At 43.1% G+C, this 27,369-nt stretch overlaps 1 protein-coding gene across 1 annotated transcript; it reads left to right on the forward strand.

Moving 5' to 3' along the window:
* The first annotated feature begins 235 nt into the window (after positions 1 to 235).
* Positions 236 to 24,785, forward strand: LOC147605962 (Peptidase family M48 family protein). Its single transcript, XM_086792392.1, has 9 exons — positions 236 to 547; positions 657 to 773; positions 13,538 to 13,595; positions 13,821 to 13,888; positions 14,036 to 14,215; positions 19,583 to 19,679; positions 19,782 to 19,891; positions 23,228 to 23,361; positions 24,383 to 24,785. Exons 1-9 carry the CDS (start codon positions 419 to 421, stop codon positions 24,522 to 24,524), a joined length of 1,035 nt encoding a protein of 344 aa, XP_086648518.1. The 5' UTR covers positions 236 to 418; the 3' UTR covers positions 24,525 to 24,785.
* The last annotated feature ends 2,584 nt before the right edge of the window (positions 24,786 to 27,369 follow it).

The following is a 27,369-nucleotide window of genomic DNA, read 5'->3' on the forward strand; positions in this document are numbered from 1 at the left end:
GACACAACCTAGCGGTAAGGTGTTGAAGTCCCGTGCATGAGGTGTTGGGTTCAAAACCTGCTGGCTGTTGATGGCGGTATGAAAAGCACACACGCACACGAGGACAACGATCCCAAAAAAAATGAAGAGAGAGAGAGAGAGAGAGAGGACCACAAAAAAATATGAGGATTCTGCGTTTCTATTAACCGACTAAGGTGTTTGAACCTTTGAAAAAACCATAGGTGCCTTTTGAAAAGTAAACGGAGCTTGCTCCACAAGCCACCATGGAGCTCGTGATTTGTAGATTTGTTTGCCATTTTCATGAAAAGGTCAAAAACAATCAGGAGCAAAGGTTGCGGGCCATTTGTGGTGGGAGAGAAGCCAACATCGATAACATTTCATTGAGACCGTGGTGAGTGAGAGAGAAGACATCTGCGTTATGTCTGCAGCGAAATGGATGCCCGACATCATCAACGTTTGTGCGGACGTGCAGAAGAAGGGTTTCCCTGCACCGATCGCCAAGAACCTCCCAACAAGTTTTGCTCCTCCATTAGTCTCTTCGAAGAAGGTGAGCAAAAGCTCTCTCTCTCTCACACACACACACACACACACACACCCACACACACGCACGCACACAGAGATGTCTTAACTACATCACTGCATCTCTCCTGTCGCAGATTCGCTTGCGAATTGGAACTTCTACCAGACTCAAGTCCTCGTTGCATAGATTGCGGGCAGCAGTAGCTCTGCCTGACCTCAAAGCGGATGATTTTAGCCACCCCCTTGATAGACAGGTCAGTGGAAATCTTAATCCTTTTTTTCAAATTTATGCAGTCTTTTATGTGTATGCCCAGAATGGGGCTTTCAGAACTACTGCATAAAAGGTATGAACCTGCCAACCCTCAGATGATATGGGATTCTCTGAAAGGATGATAAACCATCAATGACCCTGATTCTACATGGTGCATCCTTGTGAGAGATCACCCTTTTCGAGTAGAGATATACCATAGAGCTTAATTCAAAGGGGGTAGGTGCAGACCACATACATGCGGACCATATCATTTCAATTTGGTAGATATACGATGTATGGTTTGATGTGTAATGCATCGTTTATCATATTTTCTATGTGGTGCATCCGCGTTCCACCTTAAACTAACATTTTCTTGACATGCTGCTAAAAAACCTAGTGATATCTCATAATTTTGTTTTTATTTGAAAGTGTATCAAGGACGATCAAACATAGCTTTGTTCGGTTTTGTACCATAACATGAAACTAGAGGTAATGTAGATAGAGCATGACAAATTTTACCACTCTTCAATGTAACCATTAAGAATGGTAGCCATGAGCACAAAAATCAACTTAGGACATTTCCACTCTTGGAAATAAATGGAGGAGAATCCAGCTACTTGCATCAACTGCCTCGGAAATTAGGTTTATGTCTGTCTATCAAAACACGTAGCTACGTATCAAGGAGCCAGCGCAACTGAAGCTGCTATTTCTGAATCCTGATGCATATGATCGTGGGAATAAGACGAAAAAAAACAAAACCTTTTCAGGTCCTTAAAGAACATAAACCATCCGTAAATCCTCGTACATAGGGGATATTATACCTCTCTCTCAGAGACTTTTAAAACTATCGGGCACCCCAATTGCGTCTCCTTCAAGCCATCAAAGTCTCTGGAAATCTGGGTTTTAACCCAAGTCCTACCAAACATAATGTAGCTATTGCCATAACTATATGCTCAGTAGTATCATAGGCAAACTTGACCATATGGATGTATCTCTCCCAATAAAATGGTTGCTTGGAGCCGTATTAAGGACCAAGATGGTGTTCTTCTCTAGTTATACAGATAGTTTCCCCCCATGTTTTTCCAACTAGAGTAGGAGAGGGGGTTATTAGCAGCTCCATTTGTGGTGCATGGGAACTTGAGTCGGAGTTCCAAGCAAGAAAAATCTGGCAGGACAAGGTCAGCTTTGGGAGCTATGAACTAGATGTGTTCCAGGTTCATTGTTTGGTCTAGCAGAGACTCTGGAGAGGATGTGTTCCGAGTTCATTGTTCGAGGTTTTGGGATGTGATGTGTTCACAGTCCACTATCGGGGGATTATGGGCGTGGTTTTTCCGATAGCTCATTATGGTCGAGTCTGCCCTGTATCTCCGGAGCTCTTACAAAAACTTAGTACACAAACCTTTGTATGAATGTATGCTGTGTGCGCGTGGGGTGTGTGTGTGTGGGAGCATATATTGATACCAAGTTCTACACCCACTATTGGGCACTGATGATGTTAGTGGGGATGTCGTAGTATCTAGTCCATACTATGCATGATGGAGTTGATGGTTTATTATCTTATGGATGACTACCATGAGGTTATAAATTGCACTTTCTTATAAGGTGAATTTGGGCATGTTCCTGGATTCATCTAGGTATATATACATCATTCTATGTACTTGGAGTTCACTGCACATTGGTGTGGGTTTTTGGAGCCAAGTATATTTCTTTGCTGTTCAGGGTGGCATTTTGTTTCGAGGAGTCAGGTTGGTAGGTGCTCTTTCCGAGGTGTATTGGGTATTGCGCAATTATGGAGTGTCCATGGTTGCATTTGCATTAGCTTATCTTCTTCAGACTTTTTGCACACTATGAGCTGCAGAGGGGGTGTTAGAATTTGTGCATCTCAATGTTATGGGAACATGGCCTTTTTTATTCACACTTGTATTTTCTCTTCTTTTATGAGTCGTGGGGCTGATCTACACTTGTCGGCCAGCTCTTGGCCTCCTTTATAACGGCCTCCTCCCCTTATCACTCTTATATCCAATCCCAAGCACACATTGTAATGCTCAATTGCTGGCTATCACCATTGTAAGCCTTTTGCTAATCAATAAAATGATCTTGTCTACAATCTTTGTTTCTCCTTCTCTCTCTCTCTCTTTTCTTTTGTCTATGCTTTCGCCTTTGCATACTTCAACACTAGCCACCTAGGATGACGTTGATCGTGAAATGTGCCAGTAGTCCACTCATGAGGTATAGTTTCATAGGGAGACTTTTAAAAGTTTTCCAAGCAATAACCGTCGATGCACATCTATCCCAGCCAGGCCACTGCAGATATCTAGATGTACCCAAAGGTCGTTCAACCTCATCTCTAATGAGGTCATTCCACATAATGGGCTGACTATCAATCTCATCCACTGATGTAAGAAGCCTTTGTCTCAAACAAAGTCTCATGCTACTCTAGGCTTTGATAACGGTAGCTATAAGTGGAGAAGAAGGTGGAGTATACTCTATCTCGGTGAAAATGAAACGTGAACTGAGCATCCAATCTCCACCACCACGAGGTGTACAACTGGAAATGTGAGATAAAAAAATCCTTCCAAGGCTCAGTGCTTGGAAGGAACACTGTGATCGCTAGCTCGCAAAGCAATGCCCTGCACTGTATATCCGGATCTACAATATTCAGCCCCCCTTCCAAACCTGAGCAAAGAAAGTTACGGACCAATCTCCGCAGCTGGCCAATGCATCCATGAGAGAAGCACCAACAAGAGGCAATGAACCAGGTTGGGGCAAGGAGTACTTGGTTAACCACCAAAGCTCTGGAGGCCAGATCCAATCTCTAGAACTCCAATAAAGAAGTTTCTTCCTAATGCTCATAAGCATTGGTGCAAATTGTTGTGCATGCAAAATATCAATCCCAACTTGACACTCCAAATATTTGGTAGTACAACCTCTATCAATCCAAGTAAGCCCGAGCTTTGCACTCCAATTGACTCTTTGGGAGTCACTAATCCAAAAGCCATTTGACTTATGCCAATTAATGGGAGCCCTTGCAGCCAAGCGAAACTCCTCCAAAGCAATCCGAAAGGAACATAAACATGTGTGTGAGGCCTCGAGGAACATAGCAGTATCATCGACAAGCTCAAAGTCCAAAAGCTCATCCGCACTGCGCTAGGGTGGACTCAAACCAGAAACTCTAGCAGTGGTGCGAAGAAAAATGCTCATAGCCTCAGCAACAATGAGGCATGGCAGGGGGGCTAAGGAGCATCACTGTCGTACAGAGCGAGAGATCTGGAAGTGATCACCTCTACCACCATATGCAAGCACACTATTGTGAGCATCTCGTTACAAGCATGCGACACCTTTGATCCAATTCTGAGAAAATCCCATGCATCTAAAAGTTCCTTAAAGGAAATCCCTATCAACTTTATCGTATGCCTTCTCAAAATCTAGTATTAAGATGGCTAGGGGATGGTTGCTTAGCCCATTCAACCGCCTCCCAAAAAGCGAAGATATTATCAAAGATGCTTCTTCCTTGAAGGAACCCATTCTGCGTATCATGAATCACATCTTGCAAAACTGGTTGCAACCTCATGCTTACTGCCTTGGCAAGTATTTTATAGGCAGTCCCAAGTAATGTGATAGGTCTCCATTGACCAATATTTGTCTTATCACCACCTTCTGGGATAAGGTGAATAAGACATGAGTAAGAGAAGAAGGCATTATCCCTGTGTTCCCACATTTCTTAAAGGGCCACAGTGATATCCTCTCCAAAGTCGTCACGAAAAAGGTGGGTGAGAGGCCATCATCCGTTGGACAGTTACCTCGAGGTAATGCAAGGAGTGCCTACCTGAACTCCTTAGAGGAGAAGGGGGCATTAGGTGAAGTACACGTCCTCCATGATCGTCTGAGTAAGCCTTTTAGTCCAGGTCGAGACCATAATGAATTAATAATAGCCCAAGACTCACTTAAATAGTGCTTATCGTTGCTATAAATAACAGTACAGTCATAAACACCCAATAACCTTGGATTTATTAAATCTGAACCTTAGCCACTTGAATTCTTTTCCTAGTCTGAGGGCTTCCCTAACCTTGTTGGATTAGTCCCTAACCCCTAGGGTGAGTGCTAGGTACGCAACATTCCTCCCCACTTAGGACGTATTCCACTCTTGGAAATAAATGAAGGATTCATGTGCAGGACAATGCACACCTGACCTTGTCCTCATGTGCAGGATAATGCATACTTGACCTCGGACGACTGGGATGGAACCTTGGCTGACTCATCCCGGACTGGGCTCACATGGGACGAGTTTACCATCCCAGGTCCTACACCTTTTGTACAGATATGTCTACGTGGCATCCAAGTGCGGGATACATGTGACATCCCCTTCTGCTTAACTTGATGGAAGCTGCGTAGCCTCCAAATAATCCGTCAATAACGCCGGATAGTCGTTGAAAAACTCTTTGTCAAGCCATACCGCTGCGTGGGTCCCCCGGTCTTGAAACTTCGTGAAGAACCGTCTTTGCCTTCGGCCTGAGCCATGCTTGAAACGGTGCAAAGGGATCTGTTCTAGAACCATAACTTCTGCTTCATCAATAATATCTGGTTCCGCCTCGTCTTTAACATCTGAAGGGATCGGACCTATATATGGCTTTAACCAACTGACGTGAAACACATCATGCATAGTCCAACTCGGAGGTAGCTTCAATTGCATTGAAACCTCATTAATCTTTTTCTGGATGGGAAAAGGTTCGAAGCTCCTGAAAGACAACTTTGGGCATCGCTTGCTCACTTGCCTCAACCTTTGCTTCATAATCCGAAGATAAACCCAATCTCCTTCCGAAAACTTCATATCCCTTTGGTCCTTATTAGCGTGTCGAGTGTAGGGCTCTTGCACTTTAGCCAACGTGTCTTTTACTGACTCTAAAATCTCCTGGTAAGGCTCCGTCACTATGTTCGCTTTAGGTACTGAAGATGAGGTCCTGGTCAAAAATGATTGCAATGGTCTTCCAAACGCTGCCTCATATGGAGTCCTGCCAATAGCTGAAGAGAGAATCATTCAAAATAGCTTGAACTAAAGACAAAAATGATTCCCACTTACCTTGCTGATCATGGACATTACACTTCAGCACATCAAAGGCCAATTGGTTGTATATCTCTGTCTGGCCGTTCGTTTGTGGGTGAAATGCACTGGAAAAATTCAATTTAGTACCAAAGTTATCAAACAATGCCCTCCAAAAATGACTGGTAAACTTGGCATCCCAGTCTGACACTATGGTCCTAGGAATCCCGCCAATTGGGTACCAATGCCGAATGAACAACTGGGCAACATCCTCGGCGGTCACATTGGCCCTGCAAGGAATAAGCATAACAAATTTGCTAAATCTATCAACAGTAGTTAAGCATTGAGTATTACGCTTACTCGGACTGGGAGGGAGATTCGTGACAAAGTCCTTTGAAAGATCTTGGAAAGGTTCCTCAGGAAGGGCTGTAATAACCCATCTTCTTTCCATGAGGAGCTTTACCTTTTGACAAATATCACAACGTTGTATATATGTAAACACACCTCGCCTCATCTTTGGCCAATAATATTGCTGTTCCAATTTCTCCAAAGTTGAATTCATGCCCCTATGACCACCAGTAATGGCGTCATGGGCGTCATGGAGAAGAGTTGCCCTGAACGACTTCATGACACTTAGTCGGCCTTTGTAGAAAAGTCAACCATTGCGTATCAGAAAGTGGCATTCTGAGGTACTTCCCAATTGACAATCTCGGCCACTTTAGCCGGATCAAGTTGAATGCCTTCTGCACTAATTATGTATCCCAGGTAATGCATCTGGAACAAATAAAATTCCGACTTCTTCTCATTGCGTAGAGCTCGTTGCTTTCCAGCAACTTAAGAACTTTCTCCACATCAATGTCATGCTGCTCAACCGTAGTTGAAAATACCAGCATGTCGTTCATAAATATGAACACACACTTTCCAATTAAATCCCAGAACATTTGTAACATCATGCGGTTGAATGTAGTTGGGGCGTTTGTCAAGCCAAACAGCATGACCACAAATTCATAGTGGGCTTGTTCCGTACGGAAGGCTGTTTTGGGAATGTCCCCTCCACAATCCGCACCTGGTGGTACCCACTCTTTAAATCGAGTTTCGAGAACACCTTAGCTCCATTCAGTCTCTCGAGAATATAATCTATTCGAGGCATCGGGAATCTACTCTTGATAGTCAGCTTATTGAGTGCATGATAATCGACACACAAACGAGAAGACCCATCTTTTTTCTTAACAAACAAGATCGGTGCTGCAAATGGCGACACGCTGGGGCGGATGAAGCCAGATTGCAACAATGCTTGGAGTTGGTGGTCCAACTCCGATTCCATTGCCTTGGAAAGGCGATACGAAAACTTGCTCGGGGGTTCCGTGTTGGTCATGTCCACTCCCGGCTAGTTCAGGTGTGAACCCAGCTTACTCACGGGCACTTTTTTCCTGTGAGACTGGACACAGTTTTTTTCCCCATGTGAACACACTTATGCATTCCAACATTTGGTACAGGTGACAATCGCATTAGCAGATTTACAGGTGCAGATCCGGTTCAGATTTGGTCTAACTGACTGCCTAAAAATTAGGGCTTTTCTACATTGAGCCCACTTTTGGAGCATTCGACCAATTTACCTTTGATTTGCCAGGATTTGAGCACTTGCAGCTTTTACAGGTATCAGCTGATTGTGTTTTTCACGGCACATGTATACATTTGTGGTTTGCTGCAGTATATGTATGCCATTGTGGACACTTTGATAGATTTGCATCATCGTGCAGTACACTTGCAGATTTGGGACATGCTTATGTATTTCTCGTGGTGAAGGAGTTCCCTTTCAGTCCATTGATTATCGTGCTATTTATCTCCCGCATTCTTACGGTTTTGCTTGGCATTGTCTACTTGTGGTGACTTGTGACAGATTTACTGTGCTATCATGGCCAACAATAACAATGATCTCTTTGGAATGCTATCTCAAGAGGACAAGCTCAATGGGGATAACTACCCTATGTGGGGTTATATGATGCGTCATGTATTGGTTGCCAAGAATGTATGCCTATATGTGGATGGCGCTGAGGAGCGTCCTCTTGCACCTGCTCCAGCGGAAGGTGAAGTGATTCCCGCTCATCCTCCTGCAAGTCCACCTCCTCGTCTTCCTCCTACTCAGCAGCAGCGTACTTGGGATGCTAGGGATGCTCAGGCCCATGCATTGATTGCTCTCTCGTGCCGCAAGCATATCATTCCGCACATTTGTTCTTGCACCACTGCAAAGGGTGCTTGGGATACCTTGGCGGCGTTGTATTCAGGTCGCAATGAGGCTCGTGTAGCTTACCTTCGGGGCAAGCTTGAGACTGACCGCATGCTTGAAGGTGACTCTATCGATCAATACCTTACGCATGTGAAAGACCTACGAGAGCAGCTCATTAACATTGATGAGGTCTTGACAAATAGCTATCTTGTTTAGACAGTTTTGCGTAATTTGCCAGACTCTTATCAGACATTTGGCACCTCTTTGCGGTTGTTCGCTGGCAATGCACCTAATGCGGTCACTTTTGACAACCTTGTGACTCTCTTGCTCAGTGAAGAGCAATCTCGTTCCAACAAGAACAACATGATGTCTGCTGAGTCAGCAATGGGTGCTCCCTTTCGTGGGAATAGATCTGGGCCTAAACCTAGCCCATCGGATCCTCCCAAGACAGAGGACAAACCTGAAAAGAAAAAGCGTTGTAATTATTACAGGAAAACAGGGCACACCATAGAGGAATGCAGGAAGCGTATTGAGTGTGAAAAAAAGAAGAAGCTGGCTTCTTCTTCCACAGGTGTAGATGAGGCCAATTTGGCTACACGTGTCAGCCTTGACCCTTACATCTTCATCACTTGCAGAGATGTCTTTTGATGCCGTTGCTTTTGATGGCTATGCTTTATAGTCTGCACTCCATGGTATGCATTGTCTGGCAAATGCATTTCAGGGAGGGATTTTACTTGCCCACATGCAGTTGGTGATGCCTCATGGTCACTTATGCTTGTTGACCCTTATGTTGGTCTATGCTAGACGCTTTCTCTTATGTGATGTCTACTGGAGATGCCTTTTATGCTGTTTTCCCTTGCAGCGGGATTGTTTCTACAGTGTTGACATTGTCACTTTCTCACATGTGATGTTTACTGGGAGTGCCTTCTACACACTTGGCCAGTGTTGGCTTGCTCTCATGGTTTCGAGATGTCACATGTATATTATTCATTTTGGGATTATGCTTCTTTACACTTGCCATACATGCCACTGATCATGGCATCGCTGAGAGTTTACCTATCCTCTCATAGCATTGGCTGATGCCCGCCTCGAGCCCCCATTTTTTCTCCCCATTTTCAGCTTTTCCCATTGCTGAATTTTTACTTTTATCAGCCCTACCATTGCTGATTTTTCCTCATCGGATCCTCCATTGATGAGTTTCCCTCTTGCAGCTTACATTGCATGTCTCACAGGCATGACTTCTGGATCGTGTTGCCTTTACACATGCGTATATCTGCTACCTCTTCTTATGCTTATCACTGGTGCAGTTACAGAGCATTGATGTTGATTACATGTAGTTCAGCTTGGCATTTGGTACTTGCCTTCAAGGGGGTATTATGCGATGCCTCTTGATTTGATGCAGTTGATGTCCATATGATCTTTGCCATGCATTTCTGGTGATGCATTTATGTACTACTGTGCTCTAGCATTAGCGCTATGTCATTGGGGATTCTCCTTTTTCCCGTCATATAGTGCTTGCTTTTTCCATTGGCACTGCAGTTCACTCTTACTGTGGAGCATAGTGCAGGGCAGCATTCATAGCTTTATCACCCTGTTGTTACCCGTTCAAACTTCACACCATCCACTTGAGGGGGGTTTGTTGGTCATGTCCACTCCCGTCTAGTTCAGGTGTGAACCCAGCTTACTCACAGGCACTTTTTTCCTGTGACTGGACACAGGTTTTTTCCCGTGTGAACACACTTATGTGTGTTGGGCACTTATTCCTAGGCCTTTTAGTACTCACTTGTACTTTCATTTCATATCATTATTGAGTACATCTTTTCCAGCACTCACGTTTCTCTGTGCTTGAGGTTGTGTGTGTGTGTGTGTGTGTGTGCAGGCTAGCTTCCCTTCTACCCAACATTCCGAGCCTGGGAGGAGGTCAATCTTGTGGTCCTCCGGTCTGGACGAGGGGATCTCGGGAGGGAGATTGTCTTGAAGAAAAATCTTCTGAACTTTTCATGGAGAGTCGAATGCTTCTCGGAAGCACTGGCCACCGTTTGGGCCGTCTGGATGTATATCATTACACAATGTGCGCCTTTCATGATTGCTCGCTTAGCATGCAAGTGGCTTATGAGCGGAAAGTTCGGAATTTCAAGCTCACACTTAATGGTCACTGGGGCGTTTGACACATTCCGATTAATTTGGAAAGTGTGCTTGTCCCACTTGATATTAGGAAGAAACTTGTGAAACCACCGAATGCCTAAAAATTATATTTGCTCCTACATTTGGGACAACCATAAAATCACGCACAAATTCTATGCCCTGAATAACTAATTTAGCACCTAGAGCTTTATACTTGACGCTCGTTGTCATGCCTGTGCTAAAACCCTCAACTTGTTTGTCCACCGAAGTCAGGACGAAACGGGCAGGCCGAGCGGCCTCTTCCGTGACCATATCCTCTGTGTTGCCGCTGTCAAACAAGACGACGACTCTCTGGCCACCTATGTAGCCAAAGGTCTTGAGCAATTCGTTGCCCTCATACTCTTGGTCATGGACGCCCTTCTGCTTATCTTCGAGCTCCCGGCTAATGATTGCTCCAACTGAAGCATTGGGATTTGAAGAACTAGGGGCAGCCACTGGGGTTTGTGTGGGAGCTGGGCTCACCACCACGGAAGCTGTGGAGGCGGTCTTTGGAGCGGTAGTCTTCTTAGGACACTCCCGAGAAGTATGTCCTTTTGTATGACAAAAGAAATACCTACCCTCCTTGTACTGAGAAATCTCCTCAGCACTCAACTTGCCACCTGTCTTACTTGCCTCCGCTTTCTGGTCTGGAGTAAGCTTGGACGCATTATTCGAGTTCTTGGAGCCAGAGGCTCCCGTGCTATCCTAGGGAAGGCCCCGTCTGGTTCTGGCCTTCCCCCCCCCCCCCCCTAGGCGGTAGCCTTGGGAGTAGCTGGCTGGGAAGTCTTGGGCTTGCCACCATTATGCTTCATTTCTGCACTCTGCGCAAGCGAGAGTGCGTCTTCGAAGGTGGCTGGCCTAAACATACGCACCTCCCACTGGATTTGCGTGTCAAGGCGATACAAAAATTTCCCTTTCTTGTTCGAATCGGATAAGCCTAATTGCAAACATAAAGTCGAAATTCGATTGGCAAACTAAAGGACCGGTTGTGCGTTCTGACGCGCTCCCTTGAACTCGTCTTCGAGTTGCTCAAGGTAATGGGGCGGTAGGAACCGCTGCTTAAGGTTGCGGACAAACTCGTCCCACACATAAGCTGCCATACCTAATCTGGTGTGGGCATGAGCCCATTGAGTCCACCAAGGAATGGCCTCATCTTCCAAGTAACAACTGGCTAAGATCACTCTGTCAGTATCTGTCTTTCTAACTGCGCCAAAGTAAGCTTCAAATTGATGCAACCATGAATAAAGAGTTGTGGGGTCGAGTTTACCATTATACTTAGTGAAGTTCAGTTTCTTGAGAAAATGATTCCAGGGCGTCGCTGGTGTCAATCTGGCGTCCAAAGCTGCAAGGTAACGCGCATGTTCCACGCGTCGCATGGCTTCGTCTTCACGTTGTCGGATCTCCAATGCATGCATCTACAACTCAAGCAAAGAACTCGGCTGCGGTCGTGACCCTTTGAGATGGTCCCTGTGTAGAGGATCTGGAATCTGGGATACGGAAGGAGAGGGAGGAGGAGATAGAAAACGCGGCGTTGGAGAACGGGTACGCTCTTCCAGAGCTAGGATCTGTGCCTTCTGCACTTTCAACTTGGTCGTCTGGTCTGCGATTGCTCGCATCATCTGCTGGAACATCTCTGTAACACTTAAGCCTGTTGCCCTAGCGGGGCTGCGTGGTGCACTCTGGTCCCAAGGTTCTTGGTCTCTCGCGCCGTTGAAGCTCGCCCTAGCAGGAAAACGCACTTCCTTTCCGTAGTGCAATCTGACTATCCACTACGTGTGTGGGAGACTTTTGGAGGCTGAAAACCAACCGTCCTTCGAGGGACAAGAGTCACTCTGAAAGGGGTAGTCCACCGGAGTCTGAAAACCAACCACACGAGCGAGAAAAAATTCTAGTTTCTTGCTGAATCTTTACACTTGAAGTAGGCTCTGATACCACTGAAACGTCGGGGGAGATCGGTAACTTCAATGCTCAGAAATCAGCACACTTGTCGCGACGAAATTAACGCACAAAACTGAATGAAGATGTGCAGAAAAATAGAGAGAGAGAGGGAGGGAGAAGAGGACACAGTATTGGGTCCCGAATACCCTCTGTAGGGCCCCCACCACGAATGGTGTATTTGCTTTTATTAGAATGATGTAAAATACTGAAATAAAAGACTGGCTGAACCTTCTTGGACAGCAGTTGGCTGGCTAAAAGGCAGTCAGTCCGGCTGTCCCAAAATACTCCACGACTGAATATTACAGCATAAAATCCTAATTAATGCTGCGCTAGACTCCATACTTGGGCTGGGCACTTAGGCGCATGGATATAGGGGCCGGGTGCTGTTTCATGTGCAGGACAATGCACACCTGACCTCGGACGACCAGGATGGAACCGTGGCTGACTCGTCCCGGACTGGGCTCACATGGGACCAGTTTACCATCCCAGGTCCTGCACCTTCTGTACAGATATGTCTACGTGGCATCCAAGTACGGGATGCACGTGACAATAATAGATTTTTCATTAATGTTTTGGTCATCAACACCGGATGTTACATTTCAAAGGCAATGTTACTAATACATTATGACACCTATGTCAAGATGTGAGAAGGCCTACTAACATGCACATCTTTTGATTGTCGGTCAGCCATCCATGGCTACATGGCAGTCTAGTTGTTTCAGCAGCTATTCTATGTTCACTATATCATGTTATTCTATTGTTGGAGTGGTGAGTTAGGCTTTTAGGTTTATGAAAGGCACAGCTTAACCCATTTGGAATTTTAGGTGTGCTTTGGAACCATGTGATGCTCTTTTATATTATATAAACAAAACACTTTTTATTTTGATTTTCCTCCATTAGCACTTTATTCTGTCCATTGTAATCGCATGCTATGTAAAACTCATGACAATAGTGTTGTGGCAGACAGTGCGCTCATAGAAATTTTTAATATCTAGTCTCTGTTTGTCAAGGTTTAAGTTACCGCTAAATACAGAAAAAGGTGTTAAGGCAAGATGAGATTGAGTATTCCTGTAGGAGCTTGCCAGTATGTATCTTAAGTCTACCTTTAAAGGCGTAGGGACAATTTCTAGCTAAAACAACATACTAGGATTCTATATTAAGAGTGGCGAAAGTAATTTGTATACTAGGTGTGATGCGGTTTTGTTTAAAGCCCTTCAAAAAATGTGGATATACCTCACCTTAAGTTTGTTTGTTGCTATGTTACAAGCAAGCACACATGCACACGCACATGCATGCACACACACATACGCATATATATGTACGTACAGGTTCATATTGTCAGAAAGATTATTAGCTTCTTCCTTGGAATGTGAGAATTTGTCATTGTCATCATTGAATGCAGAACACAATGCTATTAAGAGCTATTCCAGGATTGAATGAGCTAGGAAAACTAATACTGGGTAAGCTTTCTATCCTACGGCTATAAAGAATGCTAGAGTGACGTGTTTCTATTTTCAAGGTCAATGTGGTCTTTTTATCTTTGAACAAGCTCAAGAATCAAAATTAATTTGTATTTTCTATTTAGCAGACCTGCTTAAGAAGCATGCTATTTTAAATGTGTGGATCTGTGTGGCTTTCAGTCTGTTGCAAAGCACTGCATTGAAAGTTTTTTTGGTTGAAAACAGGACCAGCTGCAGAACAAGTGATGCTGCTAGAAAACATAGGAACGTCTATACTTGTTAGTGAGGAGCAGGTATTTCTTTCCTTGTAGCTAAGCTCAATTGGATTCCAAATTCGAACCAAGGAAAGCTCCTTGGTCCTGAAATGCAGCATTTGAATGGTTTAGTGCCTGATTAGCTATCATCTAATGCTCAAAACTAAACTTGTTGGCGGGTAACAGCTTCCTGAGTTGCACAATCTTTTGATTGAGGCAGCACGAATTCTGAACTTGGAGGCTCCAGAACTGTACATTCGGCAGAACCCGACACCTAATGCATATACTTTGGCAATGAACGGGCGCAAGCCGTTTATAGTTCTTCACACTGGTCTTGTAGAACTTCTAACACCATCAGAGATCCAGGTGAGATCAAGTATTTTTTGCATTGGTTGGCTGTATTGGAAAATGTCGACAAGGTTCAATTGGTAGCTTTTTCTGTATTTTGATCACATTTCTGAATATGAACTATGCTGTCCTACTTGTAAACACACGTTGTGAATTGTGGCGATGATATGAAGCTTCTCTCATGGATTGCTAGGATGACCATTCTTCAAGCAATGGTTTCTCATTTCGAGTTCATTTATAAGCAATGCTTAGCAAACGGGTTTTGTTGCACACTTCACCCTTCAACTATATTTGTATGAACCATTTATAAGTCTATTCTACACCAATACGTCTCTCTCTATTGGCATCAACATGTCTCTCTCTATTGGCATCAACATGTCTCTCTCTGTTGGCATTGCAATGCTGGATGAAAAAGAATGCAAAATTTGGTACTTTCATGACGTAGTAAATTAAGGAGACCTAGAAAGATCAAGGCTTCGGATTTGCACAAGACTGCCATTCAGGTTCAAAGAGGTATCCTATCCACAAGCTAGTCAACCAAATGAACAACAAGGTCTCTCCATGTACCCTTCTATGATAATATGGATTGAAATAATACTAGCAATGAAAATTCAAATTGATGACAACATTGAATTGTTATGAACTTTGCGAGCCACCAACAGAATAAAACTAGAGCGTAAAGCCATTAAGGATGGAGAGAACAATGATGCACGACCCATCCCAACAAAGTCAAAGTTTGCAAGTAAAGAAATGGACTCAAGTTTTGTGAAAAATAGCATGTTCAGGCTGGTTCCAGGATACTTAATGTGCATAGAAGCTTGGAGAATTTGCAACGCTTAGAGATTACAAAGTCAAGGATTCTCAATTTGGTAATTAACCTAGTTAGATATGGTTTGATGGTAAAGGAATGAACAAGATGATATAGTTGACTTTGATTTTCAATTTGGAGACTCAACTTGAGTTGGAGGAATGGTTGACGGTGAAGAAAAAAATGTGCTTCAGCCTCCTCAACACAATCAATGATCAAGTGGGGGTCATTGGGATCGAGTGATTTCAAAAGACCTTGCAAATGTGTTGGTCGCTTTCCATGGATTTTCAAGAGTAGGCGATGAGGGCACGTCTTTGACCTTCATGCTGGAAGGAGAAGTGCGGTTGCATTCGAAGGGAAAAGCAATGATGTCAAGTATTGAGGAAAGAAAGCATCTTCTTGTATCAAGAAAGGCCGCTACACTAAAGAAGCAAGTAGATTCCAAGAATGGCGCTATGGAGGCTACGGATTTAAAGATCGGAGCGAGTTCAACAAAGAAGTTGATTACATATTCCTTATACTAGAGGAGCTTGGGGATGAGGCTAATGTGATTCATGAATCATCAATGGTAGTGCATTATGACACATAACTAGTTATAGAGAGTGGGAGATAGCATCAACGGAGCAATCAGGGACACTCCAAGGTAAGTAGAAAAGGGAAATAATATCTCCAAGGTAAGTAGAAAAGGGAAATAATATGGTGTCGTTGCTTTCAAGTGAAGGCTCACATGGTGCTTGGTTATGACCTGAATCTTTTTGAAGAGTATGTTTCTTGTTGTAGTAGGGTTCATTTTTATTGCAAGGGAGTTGCCGTCTCTTACATAGTCCTGATAGAAGTTGTCCGCAAGCATCTCCTCGAGCTTTTTTACTTTTCTGTTCCAGCCAATGTTCAACAAGCACGTGTTTGCATGAGAAACTTGGCAGCATTGGAGCGACAACCTGAGGAGACTGGGATAGCAAGATTTCCTGAAGACAAGGAAAGTGTTATGTTATGTGGACAATGTTTGCTAGACCTTGGACAAGCTTGTGGGCTACCTAGACGGCCTGATTGTAGAGACCTTACATGATTTCTCCATGGTGGAGAATCTAGCAAAGTCGATCCTGTTACAGGATCACCTTCCTTTATCTTACACATCCTTGATCTTTGTGTACACTATCTATTGATAGGAGCTGATTATACTTACATGAGTTTCAGCCTGATTGGTGCAGTCCCAGAACAGCAACATGGAACAGCCACACACAAGTTTTATAAGTGGTAGCCCAGAGGTATATATTACGATCATCCATATGATGCTCTTAGCATGATCCTTCGCTTTCTCATGCTTGAGGATAAATTCCTGTACTTAACACAACTAAATCATCAAGCTGCACTGAATCATCAAGCTGCACTGAACTCCTTTTCTCGTGTCACTAATCCAGTCTATCCACAGGTCTCAACTCCCAAAACAAGTGGTCCTCAAGTTTGGAGTAAGTACACATAACCACATCTTGAGGTTTCAAAGCAGCCACCACTTCATTTCTCAGGCAGTTCAAGACCCTCTACATTTTCTTTGTCCACTACCGCTAATGTGGGTAAGGCCGTTAAGAAGCTGCACAATGGGAGAGCCAAAGACCAATGTTGGACTAGCTTATGGATGGAAGAGAATTGCCCCGATCTTAGCGCAACTTTCTAATGAGGCTGTTTGAGGGTTTCACTAGTACATGGTCTCAACACCATAATCCTATTCACGAGGCTGGTGACTTTATGGAGTAAAGTAACCATAGAACCACTATGGCGAGTTACACAATAACTAAGATATATGCCTCTGCTCAGGGTTGTTTCCGTACGGTGTACGACGGCTTCTCATACGGAATATTGTACGGCATGATACTGTACGGACTCATACGGATTTTTTCAGAATTTAAAAAAATAACAATTTTCCTTTTTTTTTGGGGAGTTAATGGTCTTTTTTTTGCTTATCTATGGCTGTTTGAGCTTCCTTTGTACTATGGTGCTTCCCCTCTTTTTAAAATACTCCATATTTGGAATTGGAAATACCTAAGTTTATAAGTATTTTTTTAAAACACCGTATTTTATCGCACGACAAGAAAACAATTTATATCGTACCGTATTTTCCCGTACGGTGTTGTATCGTACGAACCGTACGGTATCGTACCTGACCAACTATGCCTCTGCTCTTGATTCCATTGTTAGCAATCTTCTAGATATAGCCAGAAAATGGGAGCGAAAGGCCAAGCTGGTTTCAGATACAGTTATTCCACCTTGGATCATATTTTCACGTGAAGGGCTGTTTATGAGGAGGCATATGCCAGGTCTCAAAAACTCTATTGCTACTTTCTGAATTTCTGAAAGGCTTCCCATGGCAGAAGCTCTTTGAATTGTTTCAAGAGCTTGACTTTCCACACTGACACTATATTTACAGTTTATGAACAGGTTACTAGATGTGTGAGAAGTTCTGAGGGAATGTGAGGAGATTAGAAGCACCACTGGAGTTAAAAGGGCCGTCCATTATCTCCGACTCTTTTTGGGCTTTACGTGATGAAGTGGCTGATTTTATTGAGAGATCAGGAGGGCCTGGATCTCTTTTGGGATGGGCTTTCATTTCTATCTTAATGTATGATATTGTGTTGATTTTCTCTTCAGCGGAGGGGTTGTGAAAGTGAGAACTTCTGAGGGAATATGAGGTGATTAGAAGCACCGTTGGAGTTAAAAGGGCTGTTCATTATCTCAGACTCTTTTTGGGCTTTACATGATGAGGTGGCTGATTTTATTGAGAGATCAGGAGGGCCTGGATCTCTTTTGGGATAGGCTTTTATTTCTATCTTAATGTATGCAGAGGATATTGTGCTGATTTTCTCCTCAGCAGAGGGGTTGTGAGAGAAATTGCTAGCTCTTGAGATGTTTTATGACCAAAAGGATATTCAGATGATCTCAGCAGTGATGAAGGTGATGACTTTCCATACTTCTAAGATGGGAATTGACAAATTTGAATTCACATACAAAGGGGTTCTGGACCTTTATCACAGTTTATCTAGCACTTGGACCAGAGATCTACAGGCATCTACCTCCTGGAGGTGAGAGGATTTGATAACCGCTAGGGAGACTACTGATCTTTGAGACACTCATCACCTATTTCTTTCAGAGGGTATAGAGAATAGCAGGAAAAGAATGCAGAGAACCCTACTTTGGGGTGATGGAACAGTCTTCTGTTTTGTCACGATACCTTCAGCATGTCACATATTGGAATTGGGATGATGATGTTGCTAGGGTGAGAGTCAAATGCCCCAAGCCCAGAATCAGGCATCCACCCATAGCTAGGCAGAATCCAGATGCAGGCAGCCAGGATCGGAACTTGACATACAGCTGCTACTTGGTCTGTCCTTGATTTGGAGGAACTTATTGTAGTGTCTGAGGACGGGTGGTTATATCTAAACACCTTAGGTCACGAGTGGCAATATGTGCATTAGTAATCATGTTCTCATCCTGTATCTATAGTATGCCTTATTTTTTCTCAGTGAGTTTATGTATATTGATTACCTCTGTGTTGTAGACCCTTGTTGCCTTTTGTGGACGGTAGAAATTTTTCTTTCTTTTCGGTCTCCGACGAGCTTGGCATCCCAATGGTGATGGATGGGAGAGTATGCACGAAGTTTAGGTAGGACATCAGATTTATGTGACCAGAGTGAAAATGGACTTTTGTGGTCCCAAGAAATACAATTTTCAACTGATACAAGCGTCATGATTTTTATTGAGGGTGGATTTGGAATAGGAAGGTTGGAATCACCGGCTGCTCACACAACCAATGGCAAATTTTTGGATTCCAAGGTTCGAGATGGTACATTCCCTTGGTGTCTGCACTCTATGGCCATTATTCCTCCCTTGAACAGGGCCCATGTTAGGTCCTTTTGATCTCAGCTTATCTGGCCCTAGCCCTGGCCCATATTCTTGCTTACATGCATTTGGAAGAGTGATGCATTTGAGGTGCTGAGATTCATTCATATGATTTGGCCTTGCTGAACAGGATGTGCAGGGGCATACCCATATGATGTTGGCTAGCAGTGCATTTTTCATGAGAATCTCTTATCAATATGAAATACGGTACAAAAAATAAGAGATCAATGTCTGCATACAGGAGAAGACTCCTGCAAGTTATTAGGACTAAGTGAGTCTGATGTGTGGCACTGCCACTTGAACTGAGAATGACAGTAGTGATGTGATTCTGTAGGGCATTGTTTATAGATTTAGTTCAGAGATTGTCCTATTACATCCACTCATAATGGGATCCACTATAACTGACTAGGGTAGATTAAGAGGCAAGTGAGGAGAGTCTATAGGACTGATGCTTTTGAGCTGAGAGCACTGGCTGCAGAAGATTTGTAGCTATGGAGAAAGGGCTGGGGCATTAAGGGTATGCACTGTGTCTTTTTAGCATTTATTGCACAACTTGAACAGTGCATGTCCATGGTCTGCATTTAATAAAAAGCATCTCTCATTGACTCTAAAACTTATGTCAAGGAAAGATTGTTGTAGCACTGTCTATTTTGAGCAAGCTGGTGATCTGTTGGCTAGAATGGCAGGCAGTCGTAGCACACGAGCTAGGCCATTTGAAGTGCGACCATGGATTATGGTTGACCTTTGCTAACATCCTTGCTTTAGGGGCATACTCGCTACCCGGTTAGTTGGCATGCCAATTCTTTGTTTAATATATAAAGGAATTTGATGCTGGTGGTAGTCTCTTTGAAGTTAATGTTTTGTGAGAAGCCTAATTGTATGCAGGACTTGGTGTTATAATTGCCCAAACCTTGGAGGAACAGATCATGAGATGGTTGAGAGCAGCTGAACTTACCTGTGATCGTGCTGCACTTCTTGTCACTCAAGATCCAAAGGTACGGTCTTTTGCAAAAATATCTTGGAGCTTGGTTTTTTTTTGGGTGGTCAGCTTCTGTCATTCTCTTAATGTCTGTCTAGGTCAATTTTCTCTTATCTTAGCAGCCCATGTAGTTCCACATGTTGGGTTCGGCACTCATCATTAAACTTTTCAATGATGGATATAGATAGATGTTTTATCATCCTTTCGAGATCTAAAAATCAGAATATGGTTCATGAGACCAAACTCAGCTACAAGATCAGGAACAAGAGGATGCTTTCTGTGTGGGTGGGGTGTGTATGTGTGTCTAAGAAAGTTCCTACACTAGGATCTTATGTCTTCTCATCATCCTTATCCATGAGCAAAGTTAAATCATGTGCAGGGTGTTGCTAAAGACAAATACTGTCCTCCATCATTGGTATGGGGTAGGAAAGCTTCTTCCACGTCTCATGGGGCTCCCTGTTGAAAGAAACATCTCTCACTATGATCTTCTATGCCTAAGTCATTAACCTTTGAACTCTGTGCTATTTCCCAAGAAGACGCATTTGTGGTTCTTTGGACATCTGGCAGTCACACAAAGCATTTGTGAATCTTTGGACATCTGGTGCACAAAGCAATCATGCCCAAAAATTTCAATTGTAAAGTTGATGGATTCATACTTGAGTAAGCTTGATGGGGTTGTATCTGGCATTGCTTTGGTCATAGTCCTACTTGACTGAGATTAGTTTTGATATTATTTGGAACCATCAAGCTTTTTTAGCAGTGGCTTTAGGAAGTAATTTTTAAGGTATTTTTTTCTGTACTTAGAAAAGTCTTGTTTGTTGAATAAGGAAAGACTTCAGATCGTCTTGACGAAGTGACATGTAAGGTTGTGGATGTTTTCCTTAAAAGTAGGATGGAGTGGATTGTGTGGAGGACATGACAGTGGTGATCACAATAAATAATCTCCAAGCTCAAAGAAAACATCTTACTGAAAAGATATGTTGGATCACCTCAGATTCAAAGATTTTATAGAGTGGAAATCAAAAGTTTGTAAGGTTTTATGAGCTTAAGATTTTTGGCTCTGCTTCTTGGAAAGGAAACCATGTAGCAAGCCTACACAGACATGTTCCTCTTATGTGTTCCGGTCCACCAAATCTGCCCTACTATTGAATCAACCCAAGCTATCTAGAGACTAAAAAGTGGTAAATCAAAAGACCATGTGAGCCTTCAATGAGAGTTGTTCAGTCAGGTTTGTGAGACCCTCGCACCTATTCTAGCTGAGCTTTTCAATGAATCTATTTGTTGTCATGGCTTACCCCAAAACTGGGTGGAATACATCATAATACATGTTCTCAAGGGAGTGGTGTGTGTGTTTTGGGGGTGGAACCAATGAATCGATAGAACTACTGGACTGTTGTAGTTGGTCGTCTCATGGCCAAGATATGTGGATGAACTGTAGAGGCATATCTGAGTGATTGTGTGGAGCGATGGGGATTTGAGCCATTGCCAATTAGGCTCTTGCTGTGTTACGTAAATAGGCTTTTGGTGTGTTACGTACCTAATACTAACCCCAGTAGGGTCAGGCATCATAGGAATTGTGTTGCGAAGCCCAGAGATTTTTCTTGATGTTGCTTTTATGGTTCAAGCGTTGGTGCTTTTATGGTTCTGTGTCACACAAGGGTGTATGGTCCTGAGGGTAGGAGAAAGCATGAGGAAGAGGGTGTATGCTGCTGAATTCTGGATATGCAGGCGTTTGGGGTATGGGCATGTAGAAACCCTAATCGTCTCTCTTGAGAACCTGACTGTGTGTATGTGTTGTGCTATGTTTTCTCAAGACCTGTGGGCTGTGTGTAGGCCTGTAGATTGCCTACAGTCACACACAGTCAGCATGTGTGGGGAAAACACTCAAACATGGGCCGCCAGCTGTAGGACTGCAGTGTGCAGAAGATCTCAGCCTGTACGGCAAGTAGGGCTGCATGGGAGTGGGAGAAGAGAAGCAACAAAGGTGCTCCGATCAGGCTGGCAGGTAGAGAGAGATACTGTGTACAGGTGGGGGGCAGAAAAAGCATGCAGCCAGCAGAGAAAAAAACACGTGGCCAGCCTTGAGGAGTAAAAAAAATGTCAGTAGAAAAAACGTGACTTTTTTTTCCCCAGAAAAAGTGCCAAGAATCCCAGGTGTAGATAGAATTTTTTTTTTCGTAAACTGTGAAGACCGCAGTTGACTCAATAAAAACGCCCAAATCAATGTGGATAATGGTGAGGCTGTATGAAACATTTATGAAACGTTTCGTTTCATAAAAACGTATGAAACACGTTTCATTGCTACTATAGGCAATTCGTGAGTTTGGATCCTCCCATAGTAACATAAAAACCCGTTTTGCCCTCTCGAAACGGCACGAAACGTTTCTGGCACGAAACGTTTCGAAACAAAACGAAACCTGCCCATCGAAACAGTGTTTCGCCCAAATGTAAAGTGAGGTTAAAAAAAAGGGCGGAAGGTTTTTTTTTGCAAATGCGATTTTTGCCGTCGTTTCCGTTCTTGTTTGCTGCCCATTTGCCACTTCACGCATTTGACGCTTCTTCTCGGCCGCAACTTTTTGCTCCACCTCTTCTCCTCGTCCACTCCTGGTTTTCGCTCCTTCACTTCTCCACGCCTCCTCTTCCTCTTCCCTTTTCCTCTTTCTCTCTTCTCCTCGACGGTCCACCCCTCCTCTTCGCTCCTCTTCGCTCCTCTTTCTCTCCTTTTCTTGTCTTCCAAGTTTCTCTCCTTTTCTTCTCACCTCCTTCCCTTTTCTTCTCACCTCCCTCTTCCCTTCCAACTTGTTTCTTTCCTCCTCTCTTCCTCTGCTTTTCTTGCCCTAATTTTGAAAATACCAAAAAACCTACTCCCAAAATCATGAATTTCATACCCACTAGTCCCAAAAAATGCATCTTCATCTTTTTGTTGGCTATGTTATAAATTTGGTATGTGTATATAAGAAGTGTCATTTTGAAATCTTTGTGTTTCGTCCAAAAGAGACGAAACGAAACCTTCGAAACGACGAAACGGACGAATCGTTTCATGTTACTATGGATCCTCCTCATGTCACTCTATTGTTGGCTTTGACATATCACATCTTCACTGTCCATGGTTGCTTCCTGGCATCCTCATAGTTCTCATTTATTTTTTCATTTTTATTATGCTTTGTTTAGGCTATAGGGAAATGACATATGCATCTCCCTTTTTAATAGACATACACTCTCACTTATACACAAACCAAATTCACACTCTTCACTTATACACACAAACTTAACATGTATTGTAAACCTTTATTTGTTTCTTACTTTCTCTCTTGATTTTGCAATTTCTCAAGTTGGAAGTTGTTGTTTTCAGGTTGTTGTTTCAGTACTCATGAAACTGTCTGGTGGAAGCCCTTCCTTGGCAAAGCAACTGAATGTGGAGGCATTCCTCAAACAAGCACACTCCTATGACAAGGCATCATCAAGCCCTTTAGGATGGTATCTCAGGTAAAACTGGTGGTTTGTTACGGTGGCATGATTTGATGTGTGTGTGCTGCATTCTGTATTTTTAGGAGTCAGAGATGAGCAAGCAAAGGTATGAAGGGGTCCTCCATGGGTTTGAGGTAGTTGCACCAGCAAACCCGGAGAAACAAGAAAATGTTGATGCAAAAAAATGGACATAAAGGCAAGACAATACATCCCTTTGAACCAAGCTATTTTGCATGCAACCACAATTTCAACAAGGCAATTCATTCATGTGGCTTCCAATTCTCTGTAAGGTCCAGTTTTTCAATTCACACACTCCTGTTGTGGATGATGCGCATGATCAATTGGGCAAACCACAATCCGATTCCCCTACCCCTTTTTTTTGGACTGGCCTTGGTGGCCCAAGATCCTCCCGTAGTTACTGATTTTCCACCGCCCGTAGGTGATGCCGCTGAGGAAGCACCAAGGGGGGTTTTGAATCCATGACCTCTTGGTCCTAGGCAAATACCTTCACCACTTGAGCTATCCCCTACCTTTATTTCACTGTCTGGGTGAAAATGGAAGAACTAGAATGAAAGTACGTAAAGTAGTTAGAAAAAATGTGTGGCCTGAGTGGCAAACTGCACAAGTGGGAAAAATTTGCTCTTGGTACACGTACACTCTATAATGTCTCGACTAGAATACAAAGTGCTTATGAAATGAAGAAATATAAACAACATAATAGAACACCACTAAAGATGGTGCTGCAAATCTGGAATATCATCCTTAGTGTTGACTAGTGCAGATGGAGTAAGCCCTTTGAGTTTCGCTGGTTCAGTTTTGTTGTGGTATCAGCCTCAGCCATGGCCTCAGCTACAATCCTACTGGTGGCCTAGATCTGGAGGCATTGAGGTGGCTGTTGGAGCTGTAGATATGGCATTTACTCTTAAATGAAGTTAGGAAAGCATGTGTGTGGGCATATGTGTGTTTGAGAGAGAGAGAAAGAGAGAGAGAGAGAGCAGCCATATGCAGGTTCAATTCAATTCAGTTTTCTTTGGTACAGAAATGCACAAACACGACAGTTATCTCATCCGCTTCCTGTATTGAGAGCCCGAGAAATTGATGGTTGGGCCAAAAGCTTGGAGTATCAAAACCTAATCAGTCGAGCCACAAAATTGGACTCGCAGAAAGCAGGTGGTAGATAATATTCTAAGCAATATTTGGTGCTTATCTTTTAAAAATGTCAATTTGGTTGTAATATAATCGAAGGATCACGTTTATAAGCCATCCAGCCATGGTCTATACGTGGGAATGACTGAGGATGTATTTATAATAAAAAAGGTTATTAAATGCTTTATAGGTTTTACACATGTCTAATTTACTGGTGTATTATTCCATGTATTGCATGAAGGGATTGCTCAAATTTCTGTATGGAAACGGAAGTCCTTTTTCTCCAAACTTTCAAACATGTCTTGTGAAAAAATTTGCATTTTTCTCAAGGAGAGTGACTCACACTCAAGCAGCAACACGAGGAGGTACTTTTCCACTGGACACACAAATCCTTGCTTGCTTAGTCCTGTCAGCCATTGCAAATGGATAGCCCATTGCAATGCAGTCCAGTGTAAAAACCTTGAGATCATGCATTAACTATGACTGGATTTTTCCTAAGAGTCTCAGTAACTGAAAGGGCTAGTGCTTATGCATTGCTTCCACAGATTAGGCATTCCACCACCTTTCATGCATTTGAGTGACATTTTTGTGGTGTATGACAGAAACTCAGAAAAGTACCTTTATTGGGATGTGTGTGTGAAAGAGAAATATATTAATGTCTACTAAAGATCCCATGGGTCTATGAGACCAAAAAGTGTTGTAAAAGTTCCAAGTGTAGATTGAGTGATTGAGAGAGAGAGAGAGAGAGAGAGAGAGAGAGAGAGAGAGATTCCAAGTGTAGATTGAATGATATTAACATAGAGAGAGAGAGAGAGAGAGAGAGAGAGAGAGAGAGAGAGAGAGATTTGAATTCACTTGAGTTGAAAACAGTTTCTCAGAAAGGAATGTAATTATTAAAAAACTTTACATGACATTATTTTCACTGTCAAGAGGTGTTACAGAAACAAAGTCATGGATTTACATAAAATAATCATTCAAATGAAATTTCTCTAGTCATATTGAGTCATTTTTATTAGATTGACTCAAAAGGGAAAGCAAGAAGGTATAGGGTGGTGTTATTTAAGTGCATATTGCACAACTATAGAAGGAAATGATTAGGGTACATGTTGGTACAAATGAGGTTGTGAGTGGGCGAGTGGCATTGGCAACAATTATTGGGAGTTTGATCAAAAAGGGGGGAGGGAAAATGTTGATGCTCTTCATTAACTTGTCATGCATGCTCTCAAACTCACCTTTACCACTACACTAACACGTGTTTGACAAATCTCCCCCTATGCAAGCGATATACATCTAGTGTGTTTGCGTAGTGTACTTCCAAATTTCACCACCTTTAAAGAAAAAGTTGTCATGCATGCCTTCTCAACCTTGCAATGCCTTGATAGTAATGAGTTCATGCTCCAAGTAAGCCAATTTGCATGTGTATGCAACGGAGACAAAGGCTCCGCTTATGGCCCTTTCCTAAGAAAGGTCATGTAACTTCTTACCCAACTAATGAAGTGTCAAGGAGCATTGAGAAGTGTTGTGTAATTGCTTCATTTAAGTGACCAATACAACCTCCTCTTTCTCTCACCCTCGTGACAACACACATTCTTTTGTGAAATTGACATTGGAGTATTTTTGGTCAAATTCTCAACTCCTTGCTCATTGGATTTTCACCCCTAAGAGAGAGAAAAGAAGATATATTAACATCTTCAAAAGATTGAAAGGGATTGTGAGACCAATATTAACATCTTCAAAAGATTGAAAGGGATTGTGAGACCAAAATGATGTATACATAGTGTTGATGAATCTCGTCCATGGATGACAACGAAAAAGCAATAGTAAACTAGAAGTGAAAGCTAGGATCTAAGACTTTGTGATTATACAAGATGAAAAATCAAGATCCAACTATGCCATGTATAGGGTACCATAAGTGATGGGATATGGGAGAGCTAGATAAAAGCAATCAATCAACCATGTATGTTGGGCAAGGGCCTATCTAGGATGTCCATCATGGGTTAAACAAGAAGGCTAGAGATGTTGATAGCTTGCTGAGGATGAGACCGATTGATGGCAGGTTAGGAACTCTTGAATCTGGGTCTGATGAGCTAGGGGTGGTTGGGGTTCGATAGGACGAGGGCATCTAGCTCTCTGGATGTGTGTACGCAACTTGATGCGACTTGCGCAAGGGGGTAGTGTGGTATAGGCTCTCGTATCCACCACTGTAGTGGGCTATGGTGCCTCCCTATCCACCCTGTAGGTTGGAAAAAATTGATGATGGTAAGTTGAGGAGGAGTGTTGGGCGCGAGGCTCTCTGAGTAGTGACTTTGAATTAGCTCTAGTAAGAAGAGTCCAAGGTACTCTATGATCCAGGAAGCCCTCTCTGAATAGACTTTGAAATCTCTCTCTCATCTCATAGCAAGTTGGACATTGGCAAACATTTTGCTCCTTTGACTCAACCCTAGTCTGACTAAGTCTACATGTCTTGTTCTCTCTGGGTATTCTCTTAGCTTTGAGAGTCTCATCCTCATTCTATGAGATGATACCCTAAGTTGGCCAATGGCTATCCTCATAGCATGAGACATGAAGACATCGACATAACCTGGTCTTTGTATGAAACTATCTGATGTGAATCTCAAGAAATGATCTCTGTAGTTGTGCACCTTGGTAAAGAATGGGCCTATTGGTGTGATCCATGTGCTATGTGTGTGTAGCCCTAGTAAATCATATCGGTTCAATTGATTCCTGTCCTCATGTGTTAGCCTAATGTATGGGGAATCTGGATCATACTGAATTGGAGGAAACCGGTCCATCTGTAGTCCATGTGCTTGTAACCAAGTGAGTATTGTGCCTTACCACCAGGATGAATGCTCTCCTTTGGTTGCTATCTGTTGTGATGAT

The sequence above is a fragment of the Cibotium barometz genome, chromosome 58 (genome assembly GCF_041138505.1).
Source record: "Cibotium barometz isolate CiBa-2024 chromosome 58, ASM4113850v1, whole genome shotgun sequence".
NCBI classification, from domain to species: domain Eukaryota; kingdom Viridiplantae; phylum Streptophyta; class Polypodiopsida; order Cyatheales; family Cibotiaceae; genus Cibotium; species Cibotium barometz.

Excerpts from the sequence above, each read along its gene's own strand:
- LOC147605962 (XM_086792392.1), top strand. The coding sequence starts at position 419 with ATGTCTGCAGCGAAATGGATGCCCGACATCATCAACGTTTGTGCGGAC. Across the intron at positions 19,892-23,227 it reads TTGTCACTCAAGATCCAAAG|GTTGTTGTTTCAGTACTCAT; the intron begins GTACGGTCTTTT and ends TGTTGTTTTCAG. Across the intron at positions 23,362-24,382 it reads CCTTTAGGATGGTATCTCAG|AAATGCACAAACACGACAGT; the intron begins GTAAAACTGGTG and ends TCTTTGGTACAG.